The sequence below is a fragment of the Falco punctatus genome (genome assembly GCF_963210335.1).
Source record: "Falco punctatus genome assembly, chromosome: Z".
Taxonomy (NCBI): domain Eukaryota; kingdom Metazoa; phylum Chordata; class Aves; order Falconiformes; family Falconidae; genus Falco; species Falco punctatus.
Genome location: NC_137586.1, coordinates 11350148 through 11376858, shown reverse-complemented (window position 1 = coordinate 11376858; position 26711 = coordinate 11350148). Strand labels below are relative to the sequence as shown.

General features: G+C 41.9%; 1 protein-coding gene across 14 annotated transcripts in view; it reads right to left on the bottom strand.

Moving 5' to 3' along the window:
• The window catches only part of UNC13B (unc-13 homolog B), a 228072-nt gene that overhangs the window by 77426 nt on the left and 123935 nt on the right, over window positions 1-26711 (bottom strand). For all 14 annotated transcript variants that reach the window (XM_080371269.1, XM_080371259.1, XM_080371267.1 and 11 more), the window contains 6 exons: window positions 24528-24574; window positions 19256-19334; window positions 17450-17524; window positions 16725-16944; window positions 7991-8218; window positions 7554-7695 (listed from right to left, as the gene is read on the bottom strand). In XM_080371269.1, coding sequence (XP_080227395.1) covers window positions 7554-7695; window positions 7991-8218; window positions 16725-16944; window positions 17450-17524; window positions 19256-19334; window positions 24528-24574 — 791 coding nt within the window. The remainder of the gene's footprint in view (window positions 1-7553; window positions 7696-7990; window positions 8219-16724; window positions 16945-17449; window positions 17525-19255; window positions 19335-24527; window positions 24575-26711) is intronic.

Genomic DNA, 26711 nt, shown 5'->3' with positions numbered 1-26711 from the left:
GACTTCTGGCACACCATGACTTTTTTTTTTTTTTTTTTTTTTTTTTTTTTTTTTGTTAGGAGTCCTTTGATCTTGTTTCTTTGCTACCAATGGTCAGAAACTTGCTCTTTCCTTTAGGAAAACATTCACTGTTTAGACCTACAGCTACCTTAAGTGGTCCCACATGCATCACTCCATGCTCCTGGATATCATCCTTCACTAGGCTACTGCAACCTAACTCACTACTAAGTGCCTCAGGAAACTTTCCAGTAGCATTTACTGAGCTATTGAAGCTTCTATTTCATCACACATTTTTTGCCTGTTTTTAAGAGACCGCTCCACCCGTATTCCTTAAACTGCTCCCATGCCATAGAGTAAGCCTTACCACTTGCTCACAGCAAAACATCACCATCTAGGTCTGTAGAAATCACAGCTCTTGCTTTCAGTGAAGCAAGACAGTTGTGTCAAACACCAGTTCACCTTACAGGGAGCACCCCAAAACAGAACATTGAATAGTGGGGTCTTGGGCTTGTTGACTAATAACAAGCTTTCTAACTAATGAGAAATTATATTATGCATCACAACTGCTAACATCACAACAGGCTAACAAGCTCTGCTGCTAGAAACTTTCCCCTTCGTTAACACAGGAGCTGCCCCACTTCTTCCCACTTTTTTGTGAAGCTTGATTTCACTGTGTGCACATGTACGTCCGTCCAGCCTCCCACAGCTGAGCTCCCACAGCTTTCCCAAGAGGATACAGAGAGAAGAAACACTCTGTGACCCCATTGCAAGGAAGAAACTACCAAAAGCTTTCAGGCCCATTCCAGAGTGCAAGAGACAGGAAACTAGGTTCCCTTTGTACATGGCTCAGAAATTGTCTCTTTCTTTCATGTGCATATTGTCCTGACATTTACAGTAGCGCTATTTTTAAAGAACTTACTTTTACAATTCAAGGTACCAAGTAAAGTAAAATTTTCAAGAAAAAGCACATCAAAACTTTAAGAAAAATTAAAATCAAATAAATAGTGAATTTTTTCCCATGAGGTTTTTCTGCCTGAAGCCAGTGGTGGCAGAAGCACTGCAAGCAGCTGAGTCTGGATCTGCTGACTTGCCTTCTGTCCCACTCTCTACCTCCGTCTCTTCTGCCACGTTCCCCTCTGGCCTTACCCAACCCCGAACCAGCAGTTCCCCACACACATCCCCTGCACTGTCAATACTCCAGTCTCTTCCCATGCCCAGCTAGCAACTGGGCTGAGGGGAAGCACGCAAGCACACGAAGCTGTAGTTAATTCTGGTCTGCACACACAGTGGCTTGCCCACACACACGCTAATTGGTATACTGGTGGCTAAACAGAACAGACAACTGCTGAATTTACACTACAGTGCCTCCCACAATGAAGTTAGTGATTTGTATCCTTCTAATCTAGCTCCAACTTTCACCAAAAAAATTGTAGAAAGTAATTCTTAGTCCCAGGCCTCTGTCCATCTGTAAAGGTTGGCCCAAATTGGCTCAGATGATGTCAGGCATCTGGGATGGACTATTGCATGTGCCTTGTCATTTCCAAGAAGTGAAGAGAAAGAAAAAGAAGGGTCTAAGAATGACCAGGACACCACTTTTGGTCAAATGATTCATATTTTGAGCGAAGAAGCCCAATGACATGTGTGCTGGATTTGCTAATCATTTGCTGCTTGTGCTAACAACATTTTCAGGACTTGAACTTCCACAGGAACGCTAAAGCCACAGTCACAAGCCTTGTTAAATTGTGGCAACACTGACAGTTTGCAGAAGTTCTGCCATAAGAGATACGAAGGTATACATACAAACCATGTGCCTAGCAGTTCACAGAATTATCTTTACCCACAGTAAAGATTGTAAGTTTAAAGCACAGAGAGTGCTAAATTGAAAACCTATAACCTTCTGACACCATTAGCTCGCACTGGTGAACCGACACTTAAGAAGACAGAGTCTGGTAAATAACCATTAGGGTGAAGGTCCATTTGTATCACATCCACATGAACTTTTCTTTCTAATCAATTTCTCATCTCAAGAAAGGTGTTACCAGCATGTTAACCCTGCAGGACTCACCAAGCCCTCAGTTTCATTCCACTAATGCTGCAGTGAGACCCAGACTGTACATCCCTGAAACGCACTGTGCAGACTGGAGAGGTGCAATGCCAACATGACCTTACTGCTCCATAAAGATGCTTCCTTAAATTATGTTGTTTTCTTATATTTTCTGCCTGAAGAATAGGAGAGCCCAGAGGCCTCAAATGCAGCCAGGACTCCACTGTGCTTGGCAGCTTCCAGAGCATAAGACAGCCCCTGCCTTGCAGAGCTGCCAGGCTGATAAAGACAAACAAGCAACAAATAGATGTAGCAAGAACAAACAATGGAAGTGAGGGAACAGAGGAAGCATCAATATTTTGCAGATTTAAAAGTAGGTCAGTTCAATCCCAGAACCAAGTAGCTTGTTGTGTTTTGTTATTTAAAAAATATGGTTCAAGGAGTCTAGTGAGCATCTATATGGCCATATTCTGTGAGCAGTTTGCCTTCTGCACCATGGTAGATGCAGCTGTCAGGAAGGGCCAGAACAGGGGACATTTCATGCAATGGTAGAGAAAGACCAGCAGACGGACAGACAGAGCAGCGCTGCTTTCAGAAATAATGAATAAGAGTGCAGGAGGTGGGAAAATGCACAGGAGAGAACAGATCAGCAAGACTTTAGGACCTGTGACCATTTCAGGAGGTTCTGAGCGTCTGAGCAGCAAAGCTTCAAAACAAAGCAAAGTGATTTCTGGAAAATGAGAAAGGAAGCAGTAGTAGCAATCAGTATGAGGAAGTCCAGTAAAGAGTTCTAACAACACACACAGAGGGAACAGAAAAATAGTTGTCTGTGGGAAATGGTTTGGCTGAAAAAGCAGGAAGACTTGGATGCGGTTCAAAGGAAGCAACTTGACATGGCAGGGTCCAGCTGTCAGCTCTGCTGTGGCCAACCTCAATGGGAATGGAAGGCAGAAAACTTCTCAGGAAATGTTAATTTTTAAACAATGCCAAGTATCCTATATCAGGGAGAAAAAAGGACAGTGGATAAAACACCAAAGGCAAAATCGGAGTGGTAAGAGAACAAAGCCAAAATCCTTAGTAGCTTAGAAGTTAAGCACAACAGCACAATGATATGCCCTGAGATCCAGCTGTTGCTGTCTAAGAACAAAGTGAGTTTTCTGTTCTTACTAGCATGAAGCTCTTTTCTTGGGGAAACAAGTACAATCATTTTGCTGTTACCCAATGCTGTAACACTGACTGACAAATTAATGGTGCAGCTCTCCTAACTACAAAGAGCAGATAAAGTGACTCCAAGCATTACACCCTTAACTACATTAACTCAGCTTCCCAAAAGGTGCTTGCCACAAGGCATCAGCTCGGCCTGCATTCACATTTAAGTTTCACATTATTAACTGAGAAGGGAAACAAGCAGGATTTTATCAGAGTTCCAGTTTCAGTATCTGTGGTACCTGGAGAACAAAGAAAACAAGACAAACTGAATGGTACCTGCCATGCAGTGAAGGGAGGCTGAAGGTACAGAGTTACAGCGACATTTATAAACACAGTGATCTCAGAAGGGGAAGTCTCAAATACAGCTCTGGAACAGTCACATGTAACCACACAGGTAACTGAAAGATGCTGAGCTTGATAACAGGCTCAGCAGCTGAAAGGAAAATCGCAGAATCAAATAGAAGCTTTTGGGTGACAACTCAGTGGTTAGCTGTACAATAGCACCATCCCTAAAGGATTAACAGGAATGTGTATCATGTGGGCCTCTGCATATCCTAGTAAAATATTGATTATCTGCTGGCAGGAGGCACTGCATTTATTTTAACTCTGTCTTCTGCAGTGATAATGTGTCTTGCAAACTGTTCATTGACAATGTAATCTGTTCCAGACAATGATTTCAAACTCACCATTGAAAGCTTCAGACACAGCGGTACTCAGACCATACAACTTCAAGGGGATATTACTATATTACTGTAGAATGAACAAGTCATTTTGGGTCTAAACCAAGAAAACCAGCAACGTCCTGTTTGAATGCAGTAACTTCTAGTGCTCACAGTCATTAAAGACTGGGGCACTCCCTGAATAAAAGGTATGGACTAGCAGCCTCCAAACAAGCCCAGAGCCCTCCCTCTTAAAAGGATATTCTGCCCTGTGGTCAAGTTTATTCTGCTAAACACTGTCTGCTATTGTAACCCATTCAAGTGGATGCTCATCTTCAGCCTTTACAAAGGAAGATATTAGGAAGCCTGTATTTTCCACTGACAGTCTAAACTATGTCTAAATGAGGAATTAATGCCTTGCTCCAGCTGCACTGAGTAGTGCAAAAAATATCTTCCCTCTAATATTACTGGGCTGTTTCCTAAGGAAATGAGAGTTATGCAGACTTGTTATGAAAGCTTCTATGTTCCAAGTTTTGTGAAAAAAATTACAGCTAGATGGAGAAAAGAAACCCACAGCAGCTGCCATCCCTGGAAAGCCTGCAGCCACCTGGCTCCCATGTACCAACTGATCCAGACAACTCAGAACCAACTGCAGGCAGAACATGTGCTGCCTTCTGTCCAGCCAGAGTTAAGGGCAAGGGAAGATTGCCGAGGGCAGTGAGGAGAAACTTACATGGCAAATGAGAGAGGCTACCTACAAGCCTGCTCATCATAACTACAGGAAAGGGACAGGAGATTATTGCAGAAGGGGAATGGGATGTAAAACCAAGGGAAGCAGGGTTTCCTCAATACCTGCTCACAGAACCACATTTCTGTATTGCAGCGATGCCTGGAGTCCTCCATCAAGCTTCAACCTGCCAAGCATCACACACGCAGAGCCTCTGCATCAAGCCTGCAAAACTTTGAACTGAGCAGACAGGTATTTTCATAGGTCTCCAAACTCCTATGAAAGACACAAAAACCTCTCTACAACAACACACTTCCTAAAGCTAAAGATGTAAATATACAAGCAGACAATTTCTGGAAAGAAACAGGACCTGCAAACCACCTGCACAGACAACATGAATATGTTTATTCTGGTCATTAATCTAAGCAGATGCCTACGGTGACACAGGCTAGTAATGACCTAAATAGCACTTATAATGGAAACCTAAAGTGTTTCCAACCTTGCCTTTTCTAAAGTAAGGTTCTAAATCTGGACTTCTGAATTGGGTCAAGCCTACCACAACTTTTTTTTCTGAAAATATATAGAAAAGGAACTAAGTCATATTTAAGGAGAAGTATTTAAGTTAATATACTTTTCCATCCATCACTGTAAATAAGCGAAGAAAAACTATTTGGAATAGGCTACTGAAGGGTTAAAAATTTTAAAATGTGTTCAATCTGCTTTTCATAAATTTATAGTGAGTCTGTAGAAAGAATTTTAACACTCAGTTGTACATAGCCTGCCTCAGTTCATGCCATGGATTACAGTAACAATGCTATAATTATAATGACTGATGCACACAGATTTCTGGCTCTGTATCCAGCCTTTGGAAAGACACTGGAATTGTGACTGCATAAAAGACACTGGGCATTTAACGAACACCAGCTATAAACAAGTCTGTCCACCAAGCCAAACAGAAAAGGAACAGCAGCTGCTCATATACTGACACACACGTTAGTTACTGACCTGACCTCCCGCTACTCGCGTATCTTGCATCCACTGAAACATTTACGGATTCTGAACACCAAATCTTTCACGTTTACTGCAAGGTAAGCTTTCAATAACTACCAGCACACCTTTCTCTTACTATAACAAATTAACTTCATTCTAAGAAACAAGCATACACCCCCAACCCTTTAAATTTGACAATCTCTTGATTGTCCTGACAATCTTTTCTAAAAAATCTTGGTATGTAATGGGTATTTTTGGCCTGCATATGTTGATTTGAATTGCCATTTTATTATAGGGTAGAAAATCTTAAAAATTTTCAAAGTTGTAAGCTGAAAAAAGATCCATAAATATTAAAAAAAAAAAAAAAAAGAAGAAAATTAGCATGTAGAAGACCGGTGCTGCATACACTTCTGAATGACTCGCTTCTCATCCAGCATAAGGTGAGCTTTGACATCTACTAATGAAACCACACATTGATTACAGTACTGAATGCCCTCCTGCCATCGATCTGGTCACTGTTCTCATTTCCTTCATCTCCTCCTGCTATTCCAAGGCAATTAAAACAACCACTTAGACATAGGCAAAACAGAAAGTAGCACCAGTTCTAATGCCCAACAGCATATTATCTGCTGAATCACAGACATGGCGATAAAATCTAAACAGTGGCACCGTTAGAACTGTGACATTTATCACATTGCACTATCTATCTTTAAACACAGCATTTGTTGAGGCTTCTAAAATTAGAAGGGAACACACTGCAAATACCATGGTAACTACTTGGCATGGTAAATCCAGGTCCTGAAGATCTCCCACACAGACTTACTGCTATTGTGACTAGTTATCCAAAATGCACTAAGTATACTTACTACTTACCAAGCAGTAATGTTACCTTGGATTAAACTAAAAATAAAGCCAAGGGTTTACTCGCTCAAAATAGCATGAAGATTTTTCTGACATTAATGAGTAGCTAAAAAATACTTTAAAAACAATTTTGTTTGTACTGTACACTGTAAAGACAAAGCTGGGCTGATATGAGCCCAATTTTAAAACACAAACAAATTTCAGTGTGCTGAAAGAGCTCCTCTCAAGCAGCTTAGGAAAAAACAGGGAAGAAAAAACAAGGAAAGAGAGAGAAGGTGCAAGGGAAGAGCTTACACATTAAAGGGAAAGAAGATGTTTAAGGTTGACTGAGATCATCTAGAATCTTCAGAAAACAGCTGCTGGATTTCATGTCTCCATTTTGGTTTACAACATGTTCAATGACAAATTGAGGGTACTATTTACTTACTCAATAAAAGCAGGATGGAATAATACATTCTTCAGCCTTTTGAGAGCAGTTAATATCTAAAGAAATGCACCTCCAGCATTTACTTTCAATTCAGACACAGATACATTGCTCGTCTTGAAAGCAGATAATCCCTCAAGTCATTGCTACACTGATTTTCCAGAACTGAAAGGGAGACTAGTAGTGTCACAGACAAGTAACTACCTTTAACCTTTGTCGGTCAAATACCAGTAGCAGGTGTCAGCAACAGGTCATGAGAAGTTTGCTTAGTCTTTTATACCAACTTCTTTTATGTTACAAAGAATTGTGAAAGTATGTCTACTAGCCAGGAACAAAAGCCTCTGAGTTAAAAAATTTTCCTTTCTCTTCAGCTTTCTCTAGAAACATCAGTATAAGTGTTCGCAGAGCAGACAATTTATATATACACAAGACAGATGAGATGAACAGGTATGCACCACATAGACCGTTAAAGACATCAGACCTCCAGACACGCACACACAATGCTGAGCAGAAATAAACCCATCAGACATTCACTACAGGTGATGTGGGAATGCATACCGACAGAGGAGACACAGCTGTCAAAGCACAGATCATACGAACAGGCAAAATGGGGCTGAGAGTCCTTGTAAGAGCACTTACAAGTAAAACTTCTCTTCCCACACAGGGTTCAAATTCCCAAAAATCGTTTTTGTCCTCTTCTTTGTTTTACCCACTTGAACGGTTACATACGGATCGCTGGACCCAGTCTTGTCTTTGGCCTGCAGACCCTGAGCACACACCACTGGAAGGAAAAGAGAAGGGTTACCACCACCATGCAGTAAGACAACATACCCGCACACCACGTGAAGTAGCAGCTCAGAATGGCCAGACAAACAGGAATATGACTCATGAGAGCTTTCCTGATGGTGCATTACAGTGCCTGGGCTCGGAGCATCTCCATCTGCTACCTGTACACTGAGCAGAAAGAAGCCTGGGTCAGAGAAGCCCTTCTCTCCACTGTCTCCATCTTCACACCAACTCTGTCTTACTTCAGGCTCCCCAGCAAAGCCAAAAGAACCCATGCCTCCCTCACTCACCCGTGATCGTGATCTTTGCTGACCATTTTGAGGTGCCATCAAGCACACTCTGCTTCACCGTCTTCATCTGCTGAGCGTGTGTCAATTTGCTCTCACAGAACACATCTCTGATCAAGTCAAAGATCTCCGGCTTGTTCCGCTCCCGGATTTTCATGCGATCCTTCATTGCCATGATGAAATTCTGGGTCCTGTCTTCAGCTCCATGCTTTGAGCTCTTCTCTGCTGCTCCTGTGCACCAGAAAGCACACAATGCTCATCAGAAACAGAAAAATGCTAAGTCATGTTTCTCTGAACCTGGACAGCAGAATCAAAGCCATGAGCTACCCTCCACATGGTGGCTCTTGCTATTGACTTACAGTCAGACACCCCACTTTTCAACATAGACACAAGAGAATCTGGACCACTCAGACTGGCAGGAGATAATGGGACAGGAGAGCCCAGGTTCCTCTATAACAGAGCCCAGGTTGCTCTCCTGATAACAGGCCTGAGGCCTTGCAGCTGAGGAAGACCTAGAAATGAGGTTCTTGCTTCAACAGCAGACATCGGCATGCTCCCTTCTCTTATCACCTTGCTTTGAGTAAATAAATCCCTGCTTGGGCAAGTGCTAAGAAAAGGACATAGGACCTCTGTTACAAACAGTATCTATGAACTTGTCTCAAAGCTGCACCTAAGCACCATGGAAGAGCAGAAGTTCAGATGGACCAGCACGGTCAGCATTTCCTACCAACGTGTGCCACACAACTCCCCATGCAGCACAGCATCACTGCACCATCTATGTCCCATTCCACCTGGAGCCACCCTGCTTGATCAGGCATCAAGCCGGAGGCATCCGAAGTACCTCTCGGATCCCACTCTATTTTATCAGTTTGTAAGAAGACAAATAATCCTTTCTTAGAATCACACAGGCATCGTAACTGTAACAAATATCTCTAAGGTATCAAATTCTGTAGTTAAAAACTTGGGCCATCATAAGCATGGGGCAGTAGTACAGTATCCAGCAGCTGGGAACACCAGAACCAGGCATAGGGTCTATACTGCACAGGCATTCAACTGTGTCTGGAAAAACAGAGGCCTCTGGTCACTTACGTACCTCTTACAAAATGTAGATGTTCATATAATTTTGAGACAAGAACGGTCCCACAACCAACTGCTCCCTACGCAGTTTTAACAGTCATGCTTGCTGTGAAAATTCAGACACTGACTATTGTGCCAGGTGTGAGGCACGCATTAATGAAAGCAATGACACGAGCTAACAGGGCAGGCAAGCCTGGGTGTGAAATGAAAAGCAGGAACCCAGGATTGCACACGGTATCTCTACATGCAGTCTGCAGCAATTTCGAGTTATGATCTTAGATCAGATGAAGTTAAAGAGTTTACACAAAAGTAAAGTCACAGTGTACAAAAAGTCCTGTGTACACGTTCAGTCATAGTATTTCTGTTTAGTTTAATATGCTTTTGCTTGTTTTTCTTCTCTGGGATAGTTCAGTTAAAGTAAGCTTTGTCCTAGAAAAATTATCTTCATCCAGGTGTTCACCAAATATTAAATTACCTTAAAAATACGTCTTAGAGCAGGTGCAAGTGCGTGCAAAGGAAGCCACCAATCACAAAGATACATAAAATGTTTTTCTTCTGGAAAAAGTGGGCAAACACAGTATCTGGAGCACCTTTAATTTGAGGCATTATGTTTTTGAATGTGAAACAGTTTCAGCAGGTAGTGACCAAATATGAATAAACTTCTATGAGCACATACACATAAAGGACCCCCCCCAGCAGTACAACAAAACAGGTAACCTTGTTAGCAGGCTCAACAGGGTGCCCAGTGACCAACGCTGCCTGAAGACATCCATTCCTAGGGCCTTCAATCTAACACCTTTCACCGTTACTAAATTCACTTCAATAAAGAAACAAAACTCAATTATAACTCCCTCATCCAAACCAAAAAGAATAAAACCACAGTTTGGAACAGACTGTGACTGAAGTTTCAGAAGTTCATTAAAGGACACTGAATACCAAGGCATGCTATTAAAGACCTGGGTATAAAACAAGCCGTAACTTCACATTACCTGATTATTTTTTTCATTTCACTTGCTAGAGGCTTGATGTTCAGTATTTCATTTAGCACAATAAAATGTATCTGCCCCAGAGTTTTCCATTGTTGGCTTAAGATGAAATGAAATCAAAATACTGGAATTAATTATGCAGTCCCTGCTGTCTCTACTCACCGGTGATGAAGAATTAGCACCACCCAAAGTGATGTCTTGTATCAGGCAATCATCCAGCCGTAGACCCAACATTTATTAAAGGAAAATGAAACCGAAATGATACCAGGGGCTACACTTTGAACTTCAGAGAAAAAGTGCTGTTCAGCTTTAACAGAACTAGGTCTTCTAGAGATGGAGGTGGACTCTACGCAGTATATGCAGAGCTACAGAAAACTACTAGGAAATCAGGAAAGGCCAAACGGAACAATTTGCCTTTCCTAGCTGGAATTCGGAGTCTGTCGTGATCCAAAGAAACCAACCCTCCCCTGCCCTTTCTGACTTTAGAAAATTAAGAACCAAATTCAAACATTAAGAGTTTATGTTGTCCATGAGCACAGTGCTCTATTTCAGAACCATTTTCTAAATAAAATACTAGCCAGGCAGCTTGTAGATATAAATGTTTCATTGTTCATTGCTGAGATGGGACAAGAGTTATAATTCTAGGGTGGCATGGTCTGCATCATTGCCTTAAGGCAAGCACTCCAGGAGCATCAAATGATGCTTAGCAAGCAAACTTGGACAAATGGAGGAATTCTAGTTAAAAACACATTTAACATCCTTACCACCTCCAGAGACTTTGCATCGTGCATTTATCCCTCTGCAAGGCCAACAGCTGTCTGGGGCATCTTGGGTTGCAGGACATGTGAGCCATGTCACATAGACCCCTGGAGAGCCCTCTCTTCAGTCACCTCTAAAGCTTAGCTCTGTCTCCTGACTTTCAGAGGAAATCCCCCAGCTCCATCCATGCTGCTCCCCCACTGTGAAACCCTTCCCTGTAAAAGGTCTCGCTGTCCCTGCAGAGGCTGCACCTGAACTGCACTGCAAAAGCCAGACTCAGACAGATGCCTTATTTTAACAATGCAGACTAATGAACAACATACAAACTCTCTGTCTCAACAACACACTTTCTTAATTTTAACACCTGCTTGTTGGTACAAAGACACCAGTTTCCAAAATAACTGTTTGGGGGCTCATTACCTATGGCGTAATAGGTAGGTGATATAAACCCAAAGCATGCCACTATACTGGATGGCAGAGGGTGCTTTTCTTGCTGTTGGGCTTGGACCATATTTATTCAGCTGCAAAAAGAGGGTTTTGACCAGTGGATCAGCTTTTCATCCTGTAAATGGCAACAGAAAGGAACGAGAATATACTTGTGCTGTGAACAGTATTATACAAATGGTTATCCTTCTCTCTTCTTCTCTAGGATTGAATTGTGAGTCAATTTATGACTGGAAACAGAAAGCAAATAAGTCCATATTGGGAATTGTATTGATACAGCTATTAGTAAACTGCCAGTGCTGTTATCCTATGCTTTAACAGGAAAAAGTCAAGACAGCAACACTGGCAGGATAGAAGACAGTTGTTTAGTAGGCGGATAATGCTTAGAAATTATATATTCCTGAAACTTAAAATAGATATTCAAGTTTCAAATAAAGGTATCCTTCCTCCTTCTGTGCAAATATTTTCCTACATAGAATTCTGAGAGCAAACAAGTATTCATCACCATGGTGTCTAATCATCATTCAACCCAGAAGCCAAGATGATTATCACAAGAGTGACTAACAGTCCACTCCCTGAGCCAGAGCCAGTCTCTGCACTGCAGTCTTTGATGAATTCAGAGTACAACACACACAAGTTTCTCAACCAAAAAGCAACAAACAGACCCAACTTCCAGTCTGGAGTCAAAAAGCATTGAAGAATTCCGGAGGTCAACCAAGATTCCAGGAGCTAAAACAGTACCAAAAGCAGCACTCAGTAACACAGGCCTGATAGCTCGTGTGAGGTTCTCCAAGGTTTGCTGCTCCAGCACACCACAAAGAATCACTAATAAAGACATATGGCTAATCATACTTACAAGGCAGATTTCCTAATCAACACTAGTTTGAAGCTTGAGGTCTCATATCCTTACTTTCAAGATCTCCAGAGGACCAGACTCTGATATCCCTGGGGAATTTCTTTTCTTAGATTTACCTGTAATCTACTGAGGACTAGATCAGCGTCACTACAAATGAAACCAAAACACACTTGCAGGAGCGGATTACTATGGCTTTTCAAATGCTAGCCCAGAACTGTACAGGCCCCTTTTACTAGGATCTTGCTAAAATAATGTCCTTCCCTTCCACCCTTCTTATAATTCTGCTTACTCCTCTGCATTGATTCCTTGGTATTCTACACATCCATCCTCAGTTTTACTCTTCCTTTGATACCAACATTGCCCAACCCATTGTACTTTGGTTAGTAGTACACCAGTGCTCAGGGCAAGAGATAAAAGCTCTCTTTTTACAAAAGCTTTGCATGCTACAGGGATTTTAAAGACCATCCATCCATCCATTTTCAGCCAAGTAAGAAAGGAAGTGTACCCATGCAGCACAGATTTCAAGTACTTCCAAGAACAGCAGAAGGCTAACAAGAGAGCATCTTCCCTTGAGCAAGTATTTATGAGTTTATGATAAACAGCTAAGCACCCCACCACAGAATAGTATCTTCTAAGTACCTACAACAGAGAAACATCCTCAGAGAAACAACCTGGTGCCAACAGAGCCATAAATCAGGTGGCTGCAGTACACATGGCACAACTTATTCCAGTTTACTGCACTTCAGACATTGCCAATTCATGGAACAGCCCTGCTGAACAAGTCAGCAAATGGATTTTGATTCAAATGGCAATTACTGAATTTGAGTATTTTGTCACTGAAGTCCCACACATTTGCTGACTGTATCAGTAAAAATACACAGGGTAAGAAAAACACCCTCAGAAGATATAATCAAACTTAACTCTAATAGATCTGGGGAAAGAGATCCTTTCATTTCCCTCAGAAAGACACCGAAGGGTAGGAGATGAATAAACTGCACATTCTGATTCTAAGAAATAAAACCCCAGGTGTCTACCCAAAATGTCAAGGCATAGACAATGGAACTGTAGTTGTGATCAGCCTGAAAATTCATTTTACTCCAATACAACATTTTCTAGAATACTTACACAGACTGAAGGGAAGATATAGCCTGAGGCAGCACAATATAATCAACAGAATTGTATTTGTTACCAGCCTGAAAATCCATTTTCCTCCAATGTAACATTTTCTGGAAGCCTTAAATAGACCTAAGTGAAGATATGTCCTGAGAATGTTGGGGGTTTTTTTATCAAAAACAACAAAGCTTCTGTTAGGAAAAAGTCCCTCCTGAGTTCAATATACAAGAAAGCTCAGTCTTGAATTTATTGGATCTCTAAACTGTTGCTTGTTCCCCAGAAACCCTGTTTCTCATTCCTCAAGCACAGCCTATGTTCTTCAAATATATATAAAAATTAATCTAATTTTTTCCATTTTCTTCTGGCCTGGTGTGTTCTAGTTAGAAGGATCTTAGCATGAACACGCTAAAGCAAAGAACACAGTAGCCTGAATGAGCCTTTTAATAGATTCTAGTATCGATAACATTTATTTTCCCAACCCAGCAACATATCCTCATACTGGCCCTACCATCTTCTTAATCTGCCAGCACTATCTTTCCTTTGCCTTTTCTGTCTTTTAATTACACCCTTACCACCTTCTGTTTCCTTTACATCTCTACCCCAGATAGTGATACCCACCACACTCATACTGGGTACCCCAACAGACCCATGGCTCAGTCCCTGTACCTTCCCTGTTCTGATGCTGAGCAGCTTTCAAATAACTCAGTAAGTAAAGGTTTTGTTTGGTTGGGTTTTACCTTTCTACATGCTTCACAAGTTTTGAGCCCAGTGTACTCCCAGTTGTTTTCTCTCTGTTTCTTTAACTCTGCATGCTGAAGTATCTTGTGTTTACATTTTGAAAGGAAATGTGCAAAGCAAACATCTGCAATCCCATGAATAAAATAACAAGTTCTTATCAATCCTTTGCCATATATGAAAAGTAGCTTCCAGTTGTTACTTCTATTCCATAGAAAAGCACAAACTATTGCCATCATCACATCCCACAGCCCAAAGTATAATCTTATTTAATTCCAACCAGAGATTAAAAAAACCTGCATCCATGGCTAGTCTTCAGAGGCTGTTTCAGAGACTCCTTGTTCTCATCATTGAAGTTGTCTTCTACTTCCACCTTTAATTTTCTTACAGCAAATTTATTCCATTTTTTTTCTTTTCTAAACAATAAGCTTAAACAGATCATCTTCCTCCCTGCTACTTATCTCGCTTTTCCCCCAGCATGGTTCAGGCATGAAGAGATTCAGAGTAGGATTAAACCAATTTACAGAGCCACCACTGCCAACTATTAAACACAGCAGCTACTGCTCAGAAATACTTTTAAGGCATGGATAGCTGTAAGGGTAAGCCAGAGTCATAGGAGCTCTACAAGGACATGTCTTACACCTCTGCTCCACAACATCCCTTCAGAAACATCCTGCTGGGACAGGCCGAGTGTGGCTGGTTTTACTTTTTTGAAACAGCATCGGTCCTGTCCTTCTCCTGTTCCACGCTGCCAAGCCTTTCTTTTGAAAACTAAAAAACCCATACCATCCTCTCTCCAGGCATTCTCATATTTTCCCCATTACCACTGAACTCTCTCCAGTACCCATCCCAGTCTGAAGTCTCCCTTCTTGAACATGGACAGCCACGGCTGTCCTCTGCATGAATATATTTCCTGTTTCTTAAATGTAGTTTTTCTCCTTCAGCTTCATGACCTCTTCTCTGTACAAGAGCCTTCTGCCTGTCTCCTCACTGCTGCTGGAATTCTCCTCTGCTCTCCACAGCATTTTACCCATACTGAGATACCACAACTCCATTGCAGCCTTGTAACATCATGGACATGGATCTGCGTCAAGCCTGGATGCATGTATCGGCTGATTTTCACCTCAAATACTGAAAATCACCAGCTGGCAGAGGGTTCTGGTGAACTCCAGAGACAAATGAAGTTATCCTCAGTCTAACTGACCCAGGTTGTGACATCAGGTTGTGTCAGAAAACTGAGTTATGACTTAACTACGTTCTCCTAAACTAAATGTAACACGGCAGGTCTTCACTTAGTCACTAAAAGGTTGCAAGAAAGCCAAGGTGTCAATGATGCAATTGTTCGAATGTTATAAACCGTAAAGATCATCTTGCAACCCTCAAAAACAAATCTAGAAACGCCAGCAACTGAGAAACAGAGAGTTCCACCGGGATCAGCTGTGTCTGACAAACAGGCCAGTGCAAATAGCCTCAGTCCTAACTACGATCAATTTAAAACTCTGCACACATCAAAAATGCAAGCATTAACAACATTCATTTGGAGTGTTAAGATAAGCCATAAGAAAAAGCAAGTGACCTATGATTCACTGGAATCCCCTGCTGGACCACCCAGCCTGGCTTTCCCAAACAATTAAGAGCCTGAGGCAGATAAAAGATTTGACTCCTTATATTCCTATAGTCACTGACATGGATTTGCATTAAGTCTGTTTATCCTTCACAAACTTTTCTGATTCCTTAGATTCAGTCCATCAAGTTGCAACACCAAAAAAATCAGTGAGCAGAAACAGCCCCACCTTCCCACTCAAGATTTAACATATATGGCAGAAATTTCTATTCCATTTAGACTAAGATATTTTGCTCTCAAGCAGGAACATAAATTTGAGACCAAATTAAGAAACTGATGCCTAAATTAATACTTTCTCTCTCTCTTTCTCTTTTCTCCTTCTTTTCCTCAATCAAATTCCTTTTAAACATCTCCTTTGTTTGTGTAAGGTCTCATTTATTCTGCAAAGTCACAGCTTTTTGAAGAGCTCTTCTTGAAGAGACAGCTTAGGTTTTGAACATTGAGGAAAAAAAAAAACCAACAAAATGAACAGAAAAGCTAGTAGGAAGATGAAATACTGCCTATACACTCAAACAACGCCTTTCAATCTGACCCATCATCTCTGCTGACTCAGCCCCACGTCTCTAAAGTGAATCAGCCATGAGACCCCACTGTTAAGATCACAAAATGCCTTGCCGACCTGCGCTTGGTACAGAGAATCCAAACAACGTCCATGGATGCTGTGCCTTAAGCAGGAACCCAGTGCTGCCCTGAAGAGCTTAAAACAACATTAACAGTTGAAACAAGCAACCCGACTGGGATACCAGGGCAGGTGGGACAGAACAAAAGTCAGAATATCCAGCCCAGCACCCTATTCACCCAGCCCACCGCCTCTCTTCCACACAGGACATGTTAGCAAACACACCACCCGAACTGACAGAGATTATTAGATGGGTTAAAGCAAACAGACCAATAGATGGGCAAGAGTCAAGGATTAAACCTTTTAAAGCACATCAAGAACAATGTGGCAAAGGGGTTCTGTGTTGTGGAGCGGTCTGTGTCCACAGGGCCACGGAGGTAGGTTCAGCCCAAAGGCACCTTTTCAGAAAATACGCAGTTATTTTAATACATGCAGCTTCACTGATCACTGAGGCACCACCTACACATTCAGGAAAGCTCCACTAACACTTTTGGACCAGCCGCACTCCCGCAGCCACTACTCACTCTGTAAACAGTCAGCGTTGAGCAAGTCTTGGCACTTCTCATGGCACTTGACTCCACATTCACCGCAGCGCATTCCCTGCCGTGCAATACCCCACAGCAGCCCCTCACATTCGTAGCAGTAGGTAGGAGTTGTGGCTGTCCACACTTCAAAGTTGTGCGGCGTTGTACAAGAGATGGGGTAAATTAAGGCTTGCAAGGTCTTCTTATAGACATGAGATTTCTGAAAGGCGAGAGCACACATAAACCAACAGCCAGGAAGGTGACTGAACCTGTTTTTTGCTGGCTAATGCATGAGTTTTAAGGGAAAATGCATGAGCAGCGCAATAAAACTACATATTTGAGGTAGCCAAATGTATCAAACCTTCACAAGCAGCAGCAGAGGACACACTTCCAAAAATGCTTCTCCAGGCATTTAAAAAAAGTGGAGGAGATGGAAGAAAAGGATTACAGTTTGCAGATGAGGAATATCTTGCATAAAGTAAGTTTCACACACTGTCCCCCATGGTAGATAGCACAGAAGGAAATGGTAAGATTACATTTTTCAGGATCATATTGACACATGAAATGTTATTTTTTACATGTTTGGTTTCTTTAAACAAATGAAACAAGAAGCTTTGCATCTATATTTTTAGACATCTGTGAAGCTGGCTCTGTATCCCAAAGAGCCAAACTCCCTTAATTTGATTACTAAACGTTAACAGGAGCCAAGCAACCCTCCCACTTACCAGCTCTTCATCTTTGAGAGATGTTCTAGTGGCCATTGCTGAGGTAATTCCAGCTTTCCGGGACTGAACCAGTGACTAAGAAGGAAGAAAGTTTGTTATTTACCACCAATATCCAGAAATGCACTGGCACTACAAGCCCAGAGATGTGACCAAGGGGACTCTGGTCACACCAGACACCAAAACAGCAATCTGTTACATTCAAGTTGGTTTCTGAAACGATAGCTCAGATCTCAGAAGAGCCAAATGCATACTTTGAAAGGTCTCCAACTTGCTTCCATCTGCCCACAACCAGTCTTGCTCTGGAAATTTTTTATTTGTTTCTCTGGTAAGAACTGTCAATGAAACCTGGGTTCACATCTCCACTTCTGTGTTCTTGTAGCAACAGTAACTTTGCTATTGCCAAAGGTCATTACAGGGGACTCACTCTTCTATATCTAATTTCATTCATATCCAAAAGGAAATTATTTCATCAGTTTTGCAACATACACAACACTCCGAAACGTGACAGTGAAAAGGTTACAAATAAACAGGATAAAAAAAGAACAGAGTGGGTTGGGAGCACAGGTTTGAATGTGCTGGTGTATCACATTCATTTGCCATCACTGAAAACAATGAACAGCATTTTCCCCTCAAAACTGCCTCTTTTGCACCACAATCACACGAAGTTCTGCAGCCTTGGACAGCACAGAGCAGTGCCTTTGCAGCACCTCACACTGGCATACAAAGGATTTCTTCAGCAAGCCACTCCGGTTAGAAGAAAGCAGAGAAGTCAATTAAAGCTAGCAACATCTAGTTTGAAATCATCAAACCCTATCAGAAACTTCCATTTATGCTCTGCTTTATGCATATGTTTGAAGACAGACTGAAAAAAGTTCATTCTATCAGTGATGGAGCAGGACAGAGTGCTGGATACACATGCACTGCTATACTGTAGGTTCAAAATAAAAAGCAAAGAAGTGGAGGGAAAATAAGGTAAAATAGTTTTTGTTTCTGGTGAAGACTTGGTGGATAGTCTTTAGCTCCACTTACCATGGCCTGGGGAGAGAGAGAGAATGAAAGCATACAAAGGAAGTGACACAAGTTAATGCCATTATTGCAGAGATTTAAGATACAAGCAGATAATAAGACACATACTAAGCTTCCCATGCATAAGCTGGCAGAGAAAATTGCATGCATTTTTTCACATGAATTACAGGCTATGGAAACTTCAGTCTTTCAGCTGTTCCAGCATTCCTCCCAAGTATGAAATCGCTACGTGTACTGAACACAGCCAACAGAAAACCATTTGTCCTGCAGAAGCCTTATTTCACTGTATCACACAAGCATATGAAACTTGTCCTCATTACTTGCTTGGTTCTTGTGCTTCCTCAGAAGCCTACTGGCAATATTGCAAATTGCTTTAAAAATCCAAGCACATATGCTCACTTATCTATCCTCTGAAATTCCAACCTTCTGGTAAGTTGCCAGACCTCACATGGACATTATAACTTTCCCTAAAGTATGTGATTTTTAGGAAAACATTTTAAAATAACGCAGGCCTAAAAATAATCAAATGTTCCGTGCAAAATAAAAAGGAAAAATAACATGAAAAATATCTTAATTCTGCCAAATGAATGAAACTGTCTACAAAACTGTAGTTCATTCTCACAGAGGTTTTTCCAAGTACAACTCCTAACCCTTTAGTGTAAGAATTAATTCAAACAGGAAACCTTCTGCTTCTTGAAGTAACAGTGAATGTATCATATGTTAAAAAGTAAAGCCAGCTGCACTAACGGCTGTGTGGCAGAAGAAAAAGAAATCTCTTACCAGATCACTGACAAGTGGAATTGGCTTTTTTTTGCGTAGATCAGGCATGCTATCGATGCCATAGAGACCTCCTGCAGGCCTAGAAATTCAGGAGGAGGGGGGGAAAGATTAAAAATCATGCCAGCAGTGAGAGACAGTAAAGACATGAGCAACAAACTTCCTTAAAATACGTCTTCTTGCTAGTATCATAGTCAATGAGAATGGGAAGAATGAGTTCACTGTAAATGCAATTTAATAATAAACTAAAGTTGTTAACATGCTAAAAAAAAAAGGTCATTTTCCCATTCTCAGTTCTGAGGTCTGAGCTAGCTCAGAGTGGGCTGGGCACGTGCTTGCAGACCACCCAGTGCTTCAGAGTCACTGCTGCCTGTACGGTGGGTGAAAGCAGCCTTAACCCCACTGTGTCTGTGGGACACAGGTGTGGCAAAAATACTTACCCAACGGCACAACCAGAGCTCCCTGGCAGTAATTCACACACAGCTTAGACTGTGGTAGCTCAGCCACATGCCTCTGCTTTCATAAGTACCTTTTATTCCTTAGGGAGAGCTCAGTTTATAGTTTACTATTAGCATTGGGTGTCATGGCAGGAAAGACTTTGGAAACTTGAAAACATCATGTCTCCAGTCTTTCTCCATCCCCTTTCTTTCTATTTAATTAATTTAGGGTTGGGACACTGAGAAGACGGATGTTTTACTGGAGGAAGCAAAATCAGCCAGAAGATTATACTTAAGGAAGTGTTAAGTTAATGCAAAAAACGATTACGAGTTTATCTTCTTCACACACAACAATCCAGACATCCTTGCTGGTGTCGATGGTTGGGAGGGACCATGTCAAAGTGGATCAGTCCAGGGGCAGGATGCTGCTACCCATCGTCTGATTCTAGGCTAGAACATAATCCTGGCCCTCAAGGTTCATGTAATTATTAGGAAAAACCTCACATCTGAGGAGAAAGGAGATTATTTTTATTACTACAAAAGGGAACATTTGTGGTACTCAGCATTTCAAGCCACGGAGACCTCTACACACAAGAGTTGCCATTTGCTGGTGGAAGTTGTGATGGAGTAAAAGGGACATTACTCCAGCCACACTTGGAACCCTGCTGGAATAAAACACTATAAACTGCTGCCTTCCCAACAAGACCAGCCTGGATCACTGTAATTGGATTCTGCTATTCTCTGGTAATACCACATGGATATAAGCCTTTACTTGAAGGAGGTCTGTTAATTCAGCTCGAGAGCCCCCACTAAATCAACTGCATTCGTCTGTAGGGCCTTACGATAATGCTTTTCACCAGGGCTGGGAACTGAGCACACATTTCTCTGCTGGTTTGCCTATCATATTCCTCCCAAACCAAAGAAAAAGACGTGTGATGTGACCCTCTCCCTGCCACGAACGCCCATCCTGCCAGGCAAAACCCACGGCCCCTCTCAGTGTCTCACACAACCTCCCCTTCTCCACGCTGCTCTTGTGCCTTGCTAACACTAAGAACATGGTTCCTAAGCCCTTTTTCTTGGCTACAGAGACTGTAAAGGAAACCTCTGCCTCTCAGTCCTCAGCCATCCATTTTTACCCCCATAGCATGCTGGCTCACTCCTTTTTGCAGCCGTGTGATAAGCTGCACTTCTGTGTATTTTGCTGATTCATTACACCACACCCAGCTGAAATGCCTTAGGATGCCACAGCTGCAGGGAAGAGGAATAAGGGACAACTGTGCTCACTGCACTAAGAGACACCAACATGGAGCTACCCTTCCTCTAGGAAACCAAACTGCCACTACCAACCTGCACGTGCCATAAAAAAGGCTGGTAAGTGACAAGAGGCAGCCTGCACCCCTTGGCAAGCAGGACCTACTCAAACCCTCTTTGAATACAGCCAAAAGTCAAAAACACAGCCAGGGAGACCAAACCTACGTTATAGCAGACCATGCTCTAGGATGGACAAGGACATCGCTGCACAGCTGTGTCACACACAAGGCTGTGTCAAAGAAGGGAACAGTCTCTTATATACAGAAACATGTCATAGCACTGTAACGGTAAAATTTACTTTTTTGACGGTGCGTAGGAGGGTGACATGTCCGAGCCACAGCTGAGCTGACAGCTGCTGCCGGCTGAACAAGCCTGGTGGGAAGGTGAGCAGTCACATGGAACTGTGCGAACTGCATCGGCTCTGCATGCAGCATGAGTCACATCTGCACCGCAGCACCATGCACCGCTCGCTGTGCTCCTACATGACGAACGTGAACCACCCGCGGTCAGCTGTGACAACTACACCTCACAGCTGGGAATGGAAGGCAAACTCAGACATGAGAAAGGTGGAGATTTATAGCAGTTAATTAAAACTACTGGAACCTTTGGCCAAGAATGAGAACAGTTTTCCAGCGCTGCAAATCCTTACGGTGAGGCTATACGGTGTTTTTACTAGAGGCTACCCTCACATCCAGTACAGAATTCCAGAAGATATTTTTGCCCAAGTTACACTGCAATAATCCCCTTCTGGTGTATTATAGAAAAATCTGACCCACATCAAGAAATAAGAAATACCTGCATAAAGTGTTTATATTGTCAGAACTAAGAACAGTGTTGCTGGGATTGAACATGGAATTTTGTCTGCTGCCCTAATGTTACATCCCCGTCCAATACTAGCAACCCTGTTTTGGGGTAAAATAGGTGTCATAGAAGACCACTCAGATGAAGCCAAGAATTCCAGCATTATTTAAATCACAATACAGCTTATTGGAACATTTGTGTCAAAGATTTGTGTCAAATCACTTGAGTTATGAAAGCATATGCAAAATAGAAAGGGAGAGTCTGTAAGACAAAAAGACACAACAAAATGGTCACAAGTTAAAATCCAGAGCCAATGCTCCTGCTAAGCCAATGCCACAGCTGGGAATTAACACTTCTTTTCTATACAATTTGCAATGATTTTTTTTCTCCCCTAATTCAATCAAAAGGAAACTGTGATACTCTGACATTTCCCAGGAAAGAGAAACATTAAAACTGCATGGTTCATAAATTCAGGATGAGCCTAAACAAGTTATCATGCTTGAGAAACATACCTAGTTACGATCTGGTTTGTTGCAAAATATTTATGACAGACTGAGGTTTATGATAGAACCGGCTCTAAGCCAGACTGACAGAGAACAAGAATATTTGAGAGGTGCTTGTATTCACCACTGAAGAGAGGTACCCTGGTACCAAGACAGTTACACATTCAGATGACCTGCTTTTAGCTTGTTAGTATTTAAAAAAACATTTCAGCGAGAATTCTTAGTTTTCAGAATTATTCAGCTTGTTGTGCATTCAGCTACCTAAGCCTCTTTATTCAAGCACAACCTCTACTTTCCTTAAAATTACAGTGTTTGCACGGACAGGAGTACTGACAGTGCCTCAGATACGCACACTGTAGCTTTATATGTAATAGGGTAACTCCCCTCTGCAATGCATGTAATATTTATAGCATTATTATGGAGTGCTGTATTGAGGACTGAATAGCATTTTTGAATGAGAGGATGATTTGCACTAGTAAATAAAATATATAGATATGAGATATTACATCCAGAGACTGATCCATAACACCAATTGCACTTTTGGGTTTTTTTTAAGCTCTATCTCCAAAGCCAGTGATTCCAGACCAGCAGCTACTGTTGCATTATGCTAGAAGTGCTAATAGCTTGAAGCGTGTATTCATCTTTTAATACAAATTTTATCATACAGATGCTGCCACTAAACCTTGAAAATGTAAGCAAGCAAAGATGGTTTTTGCAATGACAGAAGATGATTTCTCCCTTCAAAGTACACCACTATTCTAATCTCCACATGAAAGAAGAACTCCAAATGTAAATGCTCTAACATACTTTGTGGCTAATAAGCCACAACATGTCTAGCGGTGGAATTAAAGGTTCACAAGCACCTTTTATAGAAATCCCCTGCATGTGGGGATATATTGAATAAGCCAAACTTTTGTCAAAACTACATTAGACAGACTGTTCTATCTCACATAAAAAGGGAAAAAAAGTAAAGAGTAGAGCAAACATTGCCTTGAATTGCCAAAACAATTTTTAAATATTCCAGAACTGTAGGTGTCTTCATCTTTCAGGCTGCGAAATCATTTTGGTGTGCATGAACTGATAAACTCAGTACATGGTCTCTCTGTTAAAGCAGGAGAAGGTGCTGTTTATAGTTAGAATAAATCACTGTCTTCTGCTCCTGCTAATTGCCAGTTCTCCAGCAGCCTGCTCACTGAAGTCCCGGGCTCCTTCGGGAAGCGTGGGTTTGCTAGGCAGCTCCAGGCACCCACAGGTGTGCAGGATGCTTTGTGGGAACACCAACATCACAGAACAAAGACTCCAAAAGCAGAAAGACGTATAACGAAGCCTTCAATCTGACTCCGTTTTATTAAGGAAGCTTCCTTCAGTAGTATGAGAATTAACTTGTGAGTGAAGCAAGCCAACCTCTGGCTGAGATTTCAGGGTGAATCTGCTGCTACATCAGCTCCTAATGAGTGCACCAACACCAAACCGTACCGCACTAATCGCATACAAGGCACATATAACCTAGGAGCTTTAAAGTGCATTGCTGTCTTTGTTTTTCCAGAGAGGATTCTAGGGAAGCTGCTGTGCTGGCATCTATTATGCAGTGTGTCGTGCTGAAAGTACAATCAGAATTTGTCCGTTGCATTTGCTGCAAGCAGTGCATTGCAGAGGGAATGCACAGCCTCTCACTCTCACTCGTGCAAAAGGGGCATGATGATCACTGCTTTAAAAATTACAAACTGCACTGATTTCCAGAGTTACTGCAGTTTTGACTGCTACAGTGACCACAGAAATCATTGCAAAAACAGAAGACTGCCCCAAAGCTACTTTTTTCTTCTAAAAGTAAAAAACACAGCAATCTTTCTGAGCTACTTGTTTCCCTTCCCTGGTGCCATCAGTCACTGATTCAGGGAAAAGGACTTCATCGAGGCTACTACTCTGTGGTGCTCAGTAAAGATTATTTAATACTGCTGCCATAAGTACTCACCACCATCAAGTTACAGATTATACATTGCAACTATAGACTTGTTCTTAACCACTGATCTCTTGAAGAGCTGCACAGCTCATCTCCAACTGTTCAAGAGAGTCTGAAATACAGCAACAGCCTGGACCTAAGTGAGGCATGACCACTTGATTATTCCTGAAAACAGCCATTAAAAGCATCAGAATTGAACTGCAGACCTCAAAGTACACTGTAATTGTAAATGTGGGGAAATAAGGTCTCAAAATACCACTTACCCTCCTTTGAGCCAAGGTGGTTTTGATGGATCAGCCTCATCTTGACCCTTAAATGGGATAAGGGAAAAGAACAACACAATGTTAGTTTCCAAATACACCAGAAAAAGTACTTATATTCTGAGGAAAGGACAACAGACCACACTGCATGCAGGTAAATGCATACAGAAACTCATTCAAGCACCTCCAATGGCCAGCAGCATGTCAGGATAAGGCATACAGACACAGACAGGCTATGTGATTTCATCAAACACCTAGGACTGGAACCTGAAGAGCCTGTTCAGTGCACCTCCTCTTTCAAAAGGCAGTTCCGAAGACCAACTTGCTTTTCCAACCCAACAAAAACAAGAGCTTTGGGGAGCTCCTGTTACTACAGGTCACCACTTCTGTGAACATGGTCATAATGAAGATGTTACAAATTAAAAACACCTGTATGAAATGCACAAATGACTGATCAACATGAAACTTTGTACAAACACTTGAGAATTTTGTTCATGCTTAAATGCAAAGATTCTTTAGCCCCCTAAGCTGGAAGGTCCCATTGCAGCTCTGCTCATTTATATGCAAGTATTCAGTTTCCCACAGGTGTCAAACAAGGGCCACCACTTGCAAGATGATTGCAGTGAACTGGGTCTCACGGTGTGATAGAAAACACCACAGACTGCAGATGGAAGGATTCATGTTCATGAATTCAAACCACGTTCTTACATTCATATGAGGCATGTGTTTATAGAGTGATGTTTTGTTTCTTTGGAAATCGTCAGCGGACTGATTAGAGCTGAAAAATCAGTGGGCTGATCAGAGTTTCAACACTTGCAATGTCCCTGGAGGAAACCAAAGTTTTGGGATAAGGGGAAAATGGTTTACCTATAACTGGGAATCCCTTTGTTCCAGCTTACGATTCATACATTTTCCTGTACTCCCTGAAAGAAAAGCTGGTTTCAAACAGGACGAAGCAAGGCACCCTGCTAATAGGTAACACTCCAACCTCAGACAATTATGTCTGCCAAGAGTATAAAGTGTCTGCAATTAGCCCAGAGTGGAAAACCAAGTATTTCCAGACATAGGACTCACAACCTGAGAATAACAACAGAGTAAAAGAATATCTGTCAGGAAACCATCAGAAAATAAGCTCCAGTTTTATGCAAGACAAAAAATCACAGCCCCAAATGAAAGCTGTTGGGTTTTGTTTGTTTTTTTTTTTTCTTTTTTGTCCTGTACTTTGGGTGAGCTGTGCAACATCATGTTGTTCACTGGTGACAGACAAGGTCTCCCAAGAAGAGCAGAAATAACCAAGGAAAACAAGTTTCTGTGTGTGGTCTCAGATTGTACAGCAGCAATCCGAACTTTTTATTAGTTATTCCTACAGCAGATCTGAAGATTACATCATTTTCGTTATTTTCTTTTTAAACAGGCATGATCAACATGACGTTATCCATAACTGAATGGTCACTCCAGCCTTTCCACATGATCACGTAGGCCTGCAGAGCAGGCAGGAGCCCAGATCCACGGCCCAGCACCAGGCACTAAGCACCTGCAGGTCCGATCGTGCTCTACCCCCCTCCACTCCGACCTGTGCTTCCGAAACCCCTCAGCCTGAAACCTGCATCTCCTCTGGAGGGATCTGAATCCACTGCTGGTGAAGAGAGAGAGATTTCATGAAGCAAATGCAACCAGATCCGTCAGAGCACACAGGGGAGGAAATCCCTCTCTTTGCCTTCGAACACTCGGAAGAGCTGTGACTGGAAAGGAATCCTGAAATGGAACAACGCTTTATACCGGACTGAGCTTGACACCAGTTGGCTCTGGTGTGCTAAATGACAGAGAATGACAAACATAAACCTGGTAATGTTTACTGAAAAGAAGTTTTCAATCAGTTTATCTGAGAAACTTTAAATACTAGCAACAAGTATTTGAGACCTTAAAGACCACGAATAGTATGGGCAATACTGCAGCCTGGAGACCACAAGAGCATCAAGAACTCTGTTCAGGGGTAAAAGATCCAGGGAAAGCTGTTACCTAACTGAGAAATAACCATTTCCTACAGGCAACCCTGAGTCAACAAAGAATGGCCAGGAGCATGGATGTAGGGAAAGGCTGAAAGCATCATCAGGAAACAAACCTCCATCACCTCCCAGATTTTAAGACATGCCATGTAAAAAGCGCCAAGAATCCAGACAAACTGTA